The following is a 13,068-nucleotide window of genomic DNA, read 5'->3' on the forward strand; positions in this document are numbered from 1 at the left end:
CACAGAACTGAGAAAGGCCCATGTCAACTGCGAAAAGATGCATCTCAACTCAACTGTATTTATAGATTTCACTTTAAAACAACCATCGGACTAAATGTGCCATCGTGGTCACGTTTATATTTGTATCATGTACGGTGTCAATTCACCACTGGAAAGAAATATATTGGAAAATGTCCTTTTTGCAACTAAAGTCCTTTTCAACATCTTTTTCGCCCATTAAATTAGTCACAAGTCAACAGCTTTCTTTGTTTCCTCCCTCTATAACAAAGAGTAAGCTTGAAGTGTGAATTTGAGTCACATTTATAATATTCCAATGCAAAGATTAAAACTCAGCAACAGCAACATTGAATCTGATGCCATTGAAAGCTGAGAGTCTCAGTTGAAGATAAATGGCGCCCTCTGCTGTCAAAGATCGGTACTTTAATATTCACAAAACGGGGAAACGATGCCAAAAAGAGTATTACGCGATTAACGTCTTTTTTTTAATAAACCTTTTTTTTTTTCAAATAAACCGGGGGAATCGCTTGTAGATATTTTCACCATTTGCGTCACTGTGTCATTAGTCAAACTAAGATAGTTAGACACATTCAATTATGTCAAACCATAAATGATCTCCACTTGTCAACGAGTTCGTGTCAACACATTTAATGGTGCCTTAGACTTTTGCAAGAAATTACATTATAAATTGTCAGGGGGGCTGTGGGGGAGACAAGTACTAAAAATCAACATTACAGTAGTGGGGTAAGAAATGCTTCATCACACCCCCCAACCCCCTCCGCAAAGTAAGATTTTTAAAACCATAAACGGAGCCTTTTTTTTTTCCTTCTTGGGAAGGTGGTCAATATTTCAAATTAACAGCAGGCTGATGAATGCTTCCAGCCAGAGCAGCTTTAGGGGCACCATTACCTCCGTGAGACATATTCTCACTGCAGGCCAAGTAAATTACTGCCACATTTTTGCTGCTTGCCCTCAAACTGCTCTGCTGAGAGGAGAACATCCATCTTCGTCCGTCTCGGGACACTGTGAGAGTCATTAAGTTCTACAGCCTGTCTAACCTTGATCAGCTTCAGCCGCAAAAACTCATCTTTTCAACTTTAAATTCAAGAGATGACCTTGAAGGAAACCCATTAGTCACTGCTTGCCGAATTTTTACAGTAACACAAACAAAAGTTGAACTAATTTTACAACTAGTTACCCATCTATTCATTGATTATGTATGATAACGTCTTGAGATGATTTATCTGCTTTCCCGGTCACAACAGCCCTCTGAAGGAAACATTATGCACCATTTTGCTTTTTCAGTGATAAACCCAAAATGTGTTATAGGATATGAATATACCGCCTCGAACAAACAGGAAAATGAGAGGAAGCCAAATCAAATCTGGGGTGTGCAAATTGCTACGTTTGCAACCATCAAATTACAAGGCAGCATTAGTGTGTCTACAGCTATAAAAGCGTAATTACGTACGGCAGCTTTATGAATCCTGTGGTTTTCAAAACGCTAGGTCCCCGAGAAAAGCTAAATACCTTGCCCTTCATTTGTTCTTTCACCCCCCCCCCCCCTCAGTTGCCTCACTGCGGTGACTTTACCATTGAGAAATGACAGGGTTGGCCAGGCGGCATACTGTGAGGGCGCAAGTTTGTCGGGGGGGCCACAATTGATGCTGTTGTGATTTTGTGCGTTTGCCAGCCAATGCTAATCGTCAGGGAACGCTTGTGAAGACATCAGTCGGCTTCTCATATGTGGCTTTGAGAACTCCAGCTTCTCGATTTCATAAACAGACTTGTTTTTAATTTAGCTTTTTATGCATTTTTTTGGGGGGGGGGGGGGGCTCACGGGACACATTGTGTCAAAGTAAGAATACACAAGCTCCTTTTTCTTAATTAAGGAGTGAAAATCTGAGAATTAGCTTAAGCTGTCTGAAGAATTTTTTAAAGATGTCTATAGACATAAACATAAACGACAGAGCAAGAGGGGGGTTCCAGCGGTGCCCCTCACCTGCTGGGGAGCACAACCTCAAATATTCAGGTCAGAGGTGTCACTGTGCACCCTTAAAGTCAAATAATGAACTGTGCGACTTCCAAATCCTTACACCTTAAGTGTCGTGATCTATTGCCATGGTAAAATGCATGCAGCCATACAACTCTGGGGGCATTCGGGTCAGAGGACTTCCTGGTGCGGTCCCCTGTTTTTGTTTTACATCTTAGGATGGCAATAATTGGAGCAAAGGCGGTTGAAAATGATGCAAACCATACAGAAATGTGTGTTGTTGTTTTGTTTTGTTTTGTGTCGTTTTTTAAACTATAAACTTCGCCGTGTTTTTGATTAGCACTTGGCTCAACGACCCCATGGTATTTTAATATTAAACATTATGGTGGTACTTTCTAGTGCTGCGTACTTTATGTGGCGGTCTGTGTAAAAGGTTTGCCGCATTAGATTGTGCAGTTGTAGTCTAATGCTGTAAAATTACTCGAATTCATGAATCCAAACCCAGTTCAGTCTTAGTATAAACACAACATCTAAATCACACACTCAAAACAATGTAGAAACAACGTAAGCGGTCGTAAAAAAATAATTATTATTTTTGAAATACTGTAACAAAAAAGGATGAGCAAATAGATGTTGTGAAGCAGATAAAACGGCTGCCAACACAAACTATTGCTGCATTACATTCTTACCTTACTGCAGAACTTCAGTAAGAAATTCACACATGACGTCATTCATCGAAGACCACAACGTCGTTATGCCAAAAATTCATCCTCCATCTTTCGGTGAACTCTTAAACGGGTTAACACTGAAATATGAGATTTTAGGTCGACCATGAAGTTGAATGAAACTTCCTGACCGAAAATTTTATAGGTGCCATCAAACGAAAAGTGCATCTAGACCAATTATAGCTCGAGGTTTAATCACGTGTCTAAATGGCGGAAGCCGTCCAGCAGGTGTAACAGAATTGAGGTGATTGCATTCAAATGTTTTGTACAGTTTTTGTTTTCTTTTAGCAACTCTTTAATTTCAAGTACAGCAACGTTACACATACAGCACATTTGACAATAAAGTTGTATCCAATCAGAAAGTAAACCTTGGGAAACAAGGTTGTAACTGGTTTAAAATCCCACTAGATGGCGACATTTCATGTAATGAATTCTGAATTTGAAACAGAAGCAGGTAAACCGTCAAGAGCTATATCTTTAGAAATATTGAAATAATTGTATTCATAAACTGATAAATGATATTCAACGTCATTAATGCTAGACCTCTGTTGAATTTCTACGTTATAAAAAGAAGCAAAGAAAACCTCCTAGAAAAATAACGCCTGCTACTTTTTAAATAGCCAAAGGTGGAATTTCATCAATACGGTAGTCTCGAAGAAGGAAATACACATGAAAGATTGGGTTCTTGAAACAATAATTACTTTTATGTAACTATAGTACTTCAAACTCTGATGGATTTTTCCATTTAAATGAAATTTCTCAAACAGTATTTAAAAAGTATTTACAAAATGCAAATGTATTAAAATAAGTTAAATACAACTGAACTCCACAGTACTTGTATGGTAATTCTTTCATAAACCACTCGAGCAAACCCACATTCTCCCACCACACATTGAAACTCACTATTCCAAAACAATAAATTACTGCTTTGTCTCTGCATTTTATTTCTTGCAACTTTGACTTTAACATATTCAGTGACTTGCAACCGAATGTCAGCAAGATTGAAAACAAAACAAAAACAAACAAAAAAAATCACTGAGGTAGTTTATTTGAACTGAAAATCATTTTACAGGTGAATGAAGGAAAAAAACAATTGTAAACACTTAGAAGTTTCTTCACAACATTAAATATTTTCACCGTTCAACTATTTACAGAAATGTAGCTTATCTCAGCTGGTGAAAATGTGTCTCAAAATGTCTTGTCTTTAAGTCATTTGAATCAACAATATGTGAAAGTCGATGTCAGTGAAGAAATGAAAAAAAAAAACACTCTTTCAAAAATAACTTCCAGTGGCATTTAAACTAAAGCCCTTCAGGTGGTCGCCATTATGACCGTTTTTAAGTCATGAGTTCGCACCCGTCTATAGTCTTCAATTACTAAAGAGACAAGCTACTGATGTTTCACTTTCCTCGAATAGATAGATAGATAGATAGATAGATAGATAGATAGATAGATAGATAGATAGATAGATAGATAGATAGATAGATAGATAGATAGATAGATAGATAGATAGATAGATAGATAGATAGATAGATAGATAGATAGATAGATAGATAGATAGATAGATAGATAGATAGATAGATAGATAGATAGATAGATAGATAGATAGATAGATAGATAGATAGATAGATAGATAGATAGATAGATAGATAGATAGATAGATAGATAGATAGATAGATAGATAGATAGATAGATAGATAGATAGATAGACAGCTAGCTAGCTAAACAGCTAGCTAGCTAGCAAGCAAGCAGTAATGTTTTATTTGTGATGGCAATATCTCTTCCTGTTTACACAAATCAGATTGGATACCGAACTGAGACTTTTGGAGTCTTCTATTAATCTAACACGCACATGTTGGGAATGTGGGAGGAAGTCTGACTACCTGAAGAGGGAAAAAAAAAAAAAAACACAGAACATGCAATCTTCACATTGGAAAGCCGGGGCTGAGACTCAAACACTACCACATCGTGCTGCCCCGAAAATAAATATGAGATATCCTTTATTCGTCCCACACTGGGGAAATTTACAATATGCAACACAGTATATACTTTCTGGATTATTGGTATTTTGGGGCGGGGATCAGACAATGCCTTTAAAAAAAAAATCAGCCAAAGTAATCCCCTAAATTATGCCAGCCTAACAAATTCACCTATTGACGTCTTTTTTTCTGCTTCCATTTGTTAGTTTTAGCCTATTTAATAGGCACTAGTGACACTCTTTGAGAAAGTCAAGCTTGCTTAAAAGTGGAAGCCAAGTCAAAAATAGTCTTTCCAATCATGTGTTCTATCAACGCCAAGCTTGAGAGACGTTCAAAAACCGAGGTTTGACTGTACCTGGATAAAGATACTGCCAAACATGAACAGGTGTCACAGGTGTCATGACACTTCAATTGGGCCACACAACAGAGTTCCTCTCCCCGGATGAGGCGACGTACAGCATGTTGCCTTCGTGCACCCTCACCATGTGGTTCCTAAGCACCGGCAGGCTACTGAATCCGATCCCGCACGTGGTGCACGAGTACGGCTTCTCGCCCGTGTGGACTCTCAGATGAACCCTGAGCGAGGAGCTCTGGCAGAATCTCTTCCCGCATGTTTTGCAGAAATACGGCTTCTCGCCCGTGTGACACCGCATGTGTATCTGCAGCCCTTGCATGCGCCGGAAGGTCTTGCGACACCTGCCGCACGAGTACGGCTTCTCCGCCGAGTGGGTGATCATGTGCTGCGCCAGGTAACGCTTGAAGCCGAATCCCTTTCCGCAGACGTCGCAAACGAAAGGCTTGGCCTGCGCGTACACGTCCGAATCGGTGTGGAAGACACTGCCGTGAAAAGGCTGCTCAAAGAGTTGCACCTGAGAGTTGATGGCTGACATGGCGTTCTCCATGTTATACGTCCCGTCCTCCTGGTCGTGATGTTCCGTCTTGATATTCCGAGTGGATGTAGATGCTATGTTTGCGTTTAGGTATTCTGGGCTGTTTTCTGGATAATAGCCACGGAAGACGATTTGATTATCGTTGCTCAGCTCCAAGGTGTCAAAGTCGCCATTTTCCACATCATTGGTGGCGTCTTTATCCGCTTCGCTTTCATTCAGGTCACAGTTCAAACCCAGCGGCCAGACCGCACAGTTGGAGAAATGCTCCTCTTGTTCCACTTTAATGTGCGAAAGCTCTTGCTGCTCCTGCTCCACACTGGTGATGCTGTCCTGCGTGCACAATCCTCCCTCTAGGGATTCTGAAGGTCGATCAGTGATCAAATAATGGAGACCAAAAAAAAATGTTTAGCTGAACGATTATATAGAAAAAAGGTGAAATTTAGAGCAGTGCCTTGGTTCAAAAGCAGAATTTCGTAACCATGCCTCTACCTGCCACTCGACCAATTTGGTTTTCTTTTTTTTTTAAGCCAATGCCCATTCCACTATTTTGTAACATAAACACTCACATAAACAGATAAACCGACTGATGAATTTAAATAAACAATTATGACTATATTTGGTTCGCTTTGACAATTGCAGTGATTAAGGAAATATAATATTTCAGGCAACATAACCCTCTTTCGATTACTATATCGATATATTTGGTTTCTATTACTTGGTATGGTTGGTTGCACACGTATAGGAATCAAAATCCAAGTAAAATCATTGAAAATTAATCGTATCATCGCAAATGTGTGTAAAAATTGTCTCGTGCATGAAAATGCATGACAAACCTGTTATGTGTGAATGACCGGCGGGTTTGCAGACCACGTCCAGAAGCTTGCGCTGACGGTCCATCTCTTCTTCGTAGGCGACGATTGTTTTCTCAAAAACACCAAATATTTCTTCAGCGGCGGCAGTCAGTCGCTCGTTGACAAACGTCCTCAAGTGGTGGAATTTGGACGTGGTCGTTTGCGTCACCGACATGGTAAACGGGACTGTTGTTTTGACTAAGCAAGGCGATTCGAGATGGCTAACGTTTTGGCTTGGGTTTGTTTAACTTCCGGTGGATGTTACCCTGCTTGGTTCCGATGATGCACTTGAAGCAACGATGCGTTTCACTTCTTTTGTTTTAGTTTAATCGTTGCACTTACTCTTGTAGAATTAAGACATATCTGGGGGAGAGATACGCTTTTTATTTCAATGAGACACAAAACCCTTTTCCGGTAAGATATACGGCTTAAATATAGATATTCTGATTTCCAGATGTTTTTTAAATTAATAATTTATTATTTAGTTTGTTAGTTATTTAAAGTGTGGTCCCGCTCCTGGGTGCAATTAAAAACGGAAACACATTTTTTTTCGTGTGTGCATGTGTTCGCGAGCTTACAGTGGTCATCGTGAATTTATTTGCCACATTTATTTCAGTTACTTCCAAGAAAGTATGCAACATAAACAAGTGAGTTGCCTTAAGTGCACAAAAAGATATTGAATAAAAAATACGATAGCGCAATAATGAAATAAGTCATACAAAACATATTTTTTAATTATTACTTATAAACGCGTCAGTGAAACGTGTCTCTTTTTTTAATCAGCCAGCTTCATTGAACTTCTCGAATTAAAAAAAAGGAGTTGTTTAAAACAATTTATAGTTACTTTACTGTAATATTACAGGAGGCGTCACCAGCATACTTCCGACAACATGTGCCAGACTTTTTACGTTCCGACTAGGAAAGGAAGGACATTTTATTCTCAAGTTAACTAAATTTTACATATGGAAAATACAACATGCACTTTAAAACTCTACAATACTTTTAATATGTATAATGTGAGTATGCTAACCCGGGTAGTTCCACGGTGTATACAACAGCAACAATAATAGTTCCACAATATTGTTTCTTAGGGGATCCATTGCGAGACGGTATTTCCTCTTTTGGCAGTTCGTGCCACTGCATTATTCGTGAGCTAGACGGAGAGTAATTCAGTTGTTTGTTAGAAGCGACACACAAAATTGTGGTCTCCGTATTGGTATTCACATTTCATCCGGGTAGATGGGCGCCTATTACTGCGCCATATGTAGGCAAACGGCGTTCAACGGGAAAGGACATATCTTCGGGAAACATCACCAGAGCAGACTTAGGCTCGTGTTGATGAAATTCATTGAAAAGGTAATGAATTGATGTTAGTACGGGAGTTACAAAAAATGTTTTTGCATTAATTTTATGTACCACTAGAGGGAGCCTACACTTTGAGGCTCCATTTTTAGGAAGTTTAAGGTTACAACGAGTACAGGAGATGGAGCTCACATTTTGGGGATCGATAATGCAGAGCAACAGTGTATCAGAGACTTTCAGAACGCTGCAGAGAATGCGAAGGATAGGGAGATATGGAAGAGGATGATTTGTTGTGGCGATCCTCGATTGGGTTCTCCAAAAGGGAAACAAGTAGCAGACTTGAGTCAAAATATAAAAATGTTCTTTTTAACCTGTTTTGGAAGTGTTTTTGCAGCTGTTCCTCGTGTCTTCCAGGTGAAGGAAGCACGGCGTACACTTAAAAAACCTGAAGTTGAAAAATTTGACTGTACTCAACACAAGAAAACCTTCTGGTGTTACTGCTGTGGCCAGGAAGTGGAACGAAATGTTTCTGATGGCAACATGACCGTTTTACATGGAGGATTGCTGGAACACATGGCCACGTGAGTGACATTTTTCCCGAAAGGTTCAAAGATACTCGGCATCAAAATATTGTCACGTGTCAGATTGAATAACTTCTAATATTGCTTCAGCAGCAAGCGATAGCTGTGTGGAGTAGCGCTGTAAGATGACTTTTCACATGATCCGATTTCAGGCCAGAACATAGAAAGAGTACCCACAAGTTCTGGTGGGAGAACAAGGCCGATCCCAAGTTGAAAGACAAAGTCATCATCACACAGGAAGAGACTCAACGGTGAGCCTGGCGAAAAAATCAAGAGATATGTTTGCAAAAGTCAACAGCGTGGTGAACATTATTTCTGTTAAACGCACTCTTTTTTTCTGTAGGTTTAAAGTTGAAGTGGCCAAAGTGTTGGAAACATTTGTGGAGCAGGAGGATGAATTCATTAAACAGGTAATCTTACATTTTATTTTATGGTGACCCACCGAGATGCACTGGAACCTCAAAGGTTGAAAACATTTTTCAACATTTTTTTTTCTTTGTGAAAGGCGCACAGTTCAGCTGCAGGCATTTTGTGAACTATCTTTTATTCATTCAGAGCACTCTGCAGGAAGGTTTTGCACAAATTCTGTGTTCAGATTTCACATCTGATGTTCCGTTTGTCTCCTTGTGTCTTTTAGCAAGCAGAGTTGATCCGGGCCCAGGAGAAACGGCGCCAAGAGCTCCTTGAGTCTCTTGTAGAGGTTTGTTTCCAAGGATGCAATGGCGGTATCCATCACTGTGGCCTTGACTGTCAACTGGCATACTTTTCAGACGCATAGCGCAGAAAATCTTAGTGAAAGACAGTATCGATAACAATGGTGTTTCTGTGACTGGTTTTAAAGCGAAAATATTTGCCAAATAGATGAACCGTTGTTTGATACTTGTTGGTAAGAGGGCTAATTAGCGGTGAGACTTCCTCTGTGAACCACTGTTGGCTTTTCCTGAATCAAAATCAGCATGAAGCAGAGCCAGAGTCGAGCCACGGACAGAACGGAACGGAAACGGCAGCAGAGGCCGGTGTCAGGTAACACCGTCTCCTCAAATGCATTCACACGTTTTTTTTTAATATGGGTTATGCTCATCTTCTTACCTGGGGCTGCAAAAAAAAAAAAAAAAAGCTTTCAAGGGACGCCACGGGGAGGCCACCGGCAGACGGGGAGAAGCCTCGTCGACTCAATGGTGGACGCGCAGCAGCAGGGCTTGACTTTCATTGGTTATCAGGTAGATGAAAAGCCTTGAAATCCATCCGACACAAACGCAGTCACTGGTGTCGTTTTCTCTATTGTAGGATTCGGCAAACAGCGGAAACGTACACACAGGTATGGTAAGATGGAATTTGGGTTCACTAACTAACACTCCCAGTTGAAGTTTACCTTCAAACTAAAAAAAAAAAAAAAATGGCATTGTCTATCCAAAACAACCACATAGCTTTGCTAACCACATGCTAACAATGCAAAACGTCATCGACACGCAACTGTTTGGCATTGGTAGTTGATTTCGGAAGCAACAAGCAAAGCATGCAGGCAGATATAACAATACTTACCGGCATATATTCTTTATCCTCTTCTATAAATGATTGTTGCAGCATCTCACTGAGTCGGTAGTTGATTTCGGAAGCAACAAGCAAAGCATGCAGGCAGATATAACAATACCTACCGGCATATATTCTTTATCCTCTTCAATACATGATTGTTGCAGCATCTCACTGAGTCGGTAGTTGGCATTGGTAGTTGATTTCGGAAGCAACAAGCAAAGCATGCAGGCAGATATAACAATACCTACCGGCATATATTCTTTATCCTCTTCAATAAATGATTTTTGCAGCATCTCACTGAGTCGGTAGTTGATTTCGGAAGCAACAAGCAAAGCATGCAGGCAGATATAACAATACCTACCGGCATATATTCTTTATCCTCTTCAATAAATGATTGTTGCAGCATCTCACTGAGTCGGTAGTTGGCATTGGTAGTTGATTTCGGAAGCAACAAGCAAAGCATGCAGGCAGATATAACAATACCTACCGGCATATATTCTTTATCCTCTTCAATACATGATTGTTGCAGCATCTCACTGAGTCGGTAGTTGGCATTGGTAGTTGATTTCGGAAGCAGCAAGCAAAGCATGCAGGCAGATATAACAATACCTACCGGCATATATTCTTTATCCTCTTCAATAAATGATTGTTGCAGCATCTCACTGAGTCGGTAGTTGGCATTGGTAGTTGATTTCGGAAGCAACAAGCAAAGCGTGCAGGCAGATATAACAATACCTACCGGCATATATTCTTTATCCTCTTCAATAAATGATTGTTGCAGCATCTCACTGAGTCGGTAGTTGGCATTGGTAGTTGATTTTGGAAGCAACAAGCAAAGCATGCAGACAGATATAACAATACCTACCGGCATATATTCTTTATCCTCTTCAATAAATGATTGTTGCAGCATCTCACTGAGTCGGTAGTTGGCATTGGTAGTTGATTTCGGAAGCAACAAGCAAAGCGTGCAGGCAGATATAACAATACCTACCGGCATATATTCTTTATCCTCTTCAATAAATGATTGTTGCAGCATCTCACTGAGTCGGTAGTTGTATTTATTTTCATTTCGGCCTGCATAACTGGATCCCAGTGGCCAAGGCTGGCACACCAGAAGAAGCAGCATAACGATTTGCAGTGCAGCATCAAATCGTGATGCACAACCATTTGAATTTAGTTCTGCCGTTACTGTTGTAAAGTACAATATTATTGAGTGCTTATTTTCCTGATTCATAAAAAGCATTTTGGGAGGAGAGGAAGGCTGGAAAGGGTCATTGGCATTTCTATTTATTTCAAAAGAGCTCCCCTTTAAAGGCACAAAACCAATTGTTAAAAAACATGCAATTAAAAAAAAAAGTTGGGATTTTGGAACAAGCGCACACAAATTAGCATTTAACCACCTTTTCGGAGGAAGGTGCAGGACACAACTTTCTGTTTTCAGCATTGAATTGGCTGTAGTATATCTATATTTTTTGTATCACTTTTATCCTTATCGCTAACTCTTTTTGCATTGTAGGTGCCGTGCCTCCTTGGTTCCAGGATGATGATCCTCTAGAGGGGACGTCCACAAGCGCGACGCCTCTGGAGATTGGCCCGTCCTGCCAAGAATTCTTCAAACAGAGTAGCATACGTTTTTTTTTAATACTTATGGGGAGTGTAAAACAAAATTTCTTCGGCCTTGATGACATTTACGACATACGACTTGTCAGCAGCAGCTCGCTGGAAGGACGTTCGCAAGTGATTGCCTCCGTACGCTCATGCAAAGTCTCACATGAAACCTGTATATATATTTTTTTTTTTCAGAGGAGCAAGAGAAGCTGAAGAAGCTTCCCCCGAACAGAGTGGGGGCCAACTTTGACCACAGCTCACACACCGATGCCAACTGGTTGCCCTCTTTTGGTCGCGTGTGGAACAGCGGCAGACGCTGGCAATCCAGGTGAGATTTCAACACGCTGCGCTTCATTCACAGACTCGTTTCAATATCTCCTCTCATGTCTGGGCTGGATTTTTTTTTCTTCTTTTTCTTTTTGAGCAGGCACCAGTTCAGACAGGAGCAAGGCCAGAAAAACAAAGTGAAGAGGAAGATGAAGCAAGGTGCTGAAGGGTCCAAGAAAGCGAAGATGGCAACAGATGACTAATATCAACATTTCAAATGGAGTTCATAAGACTGCCAGATGGTCGCTATGTCATGTGTGCTGGCCGCATTCCCATACGATTAATAGTCGTGCCGTGACAAAAAGCGGTCCTCGGTTAATGACAGAGTTCCTGTTTTTATACCGGCAATGTAATCCGGAAAGCAGACGTAAATTCACAGTGAATATTTGTATGAAAAACGTTCCCAGTGTAGAACTAAAAACAAATAAAAATGGTAAATACAGATTTATTTATTTTTTAAATATTTGAAGTTATTGATCATTTTACCACACTGGGTCATTTTCTTCTTTAGTCTGGCACAGTTCCAAACTAAAGGGACTCTTTGATTTGACTCCTTCATTCATTCATTCATCGTCCGAGCCGCTTGATCCTCACTAGGGTCGCGGGGGTGCTGGAGCCTATCCCAGCCGTCTTCGGGCAGTAGGTGGGGGACACCCTGAATCGGTTGCCAGCCAATCGCAGGGCACACAGAAACGAACAACCATTCGCACTCACACTCATACCTAGGGACAATTTAGAGTGTTCAATCAGCCTGCCACGCATGTTTTTGGAATGTGGGAGGAAACCGGAGCACCCGGAGAAAACCCACGCAGGCCCGGGGAGAACATGCAAACTCCACACAGGGAGGCCGGAGCTGGAATCGAACCCGGTACCTCTGCACTGTGAAGCCGACGTGCTAACCACTGGACTACCGGGCCGCCTGATTTGACTCCCGACATTTAAAAACGGGTACTTTCTATTGCTTAGCCTTTTTTGGGAGATTCAAAATTAGTGAGTTGAGTACTTTTGCCAACTGATTTTTTTTGTGTGCTATCCTGTCATTGCTATTATCAATAAATAGGTGCTACAAAAAAAAACGCTTTTTATTTAAAAGATGACATTTGTGTATCATATCTGCTTACTTTAGAATGCATTATCCTTCAATCTTCACACCCAGTTTCGTAAATAAATATTGAAATGTCTTCATGGAGATGAACACCTCCAATATACATATGCGTGTCTGTATAAAATATCTGACAAGTTGGTTCATATTGTAAAGTAAACTCATTGAAAGATACCCACT

At 40.5% G+C, this 13,068-nt stretch overlaps 2 protein-coding genes across 2 annotated transcripts; one reads left to right on the top strand and one right to left on the bottom strand.

The window, feature by feature from the left end:
• Positions 1-4,375: 4,375 nt before the first annotated feature.
• Positions 4,376-6,718, bottom strand: LOC127602174 (zinc finger protein 251-like). The gene is made up of 2 exons (XM_052068099.1): positions 6,418-6,718; positions 4,376-5,943 (listed from the first exon to the last, which is right to left on the bottom strand). Exons 1-2 carry the CDS (start codon positions 6,608-6,610, stop codon positions 5,102-5,104), a joined length of 1,035 nt encoding a protein of 344 aa, XP_051924059.1. The 5' UTR covers positions 6,611-6,718; the 3' UTR covers positions 4,376-5,101.
• An 803-nt stretch (positions 6,719-7,521) lies between these two features.
• On the top strand, positions 7,522-12,218 carry cenatac (centrosomal AT-AC splicing factor). Its single transcript, XM_052068098.1, has 11 exons — positions 7,522-7,791; positions 8,152-8,318; positions 8,471-8,569; positions 8,662-8,728; positions 8,956-9,018; positions 9,274-9,341; positions 9,436-9,538; positions 9,606-9,636; positions 11,368-11,472; positions 11,655-11,787; positions 11,887-12,218. Exons 1-11 carry the CDS (start codon positions 7,675-7,677, stop codon positions 11,987-11,989), a joined length of 1,056 nt encoding a protein of 351 aa, XP_051924058.1. The 5' UTR covers positions 7,522-7,674; the 3' UTR covers positions 11,990-12,218.
• The last annotated feature ends 850 nt before the right edge of the window (positions 12,219-13,068 follow it).

The sequence above is a fragment of the Hippocampus zosterae genome, chromosome 6 (genome assembly GCF_025434085.1).
Source record: "Hippocampus zosterae strain Florida chromosome 6, ASM2543408v3, whole genome shotgun sequence".
Classification (NCBI taxonomy): domain Eukaryota; kingdom Metazoa; phylum Chordata; class Actinopteri; order Syngnathiformes; family Syngnathidae; genus Hippocampus; species Hippocampus zosterae.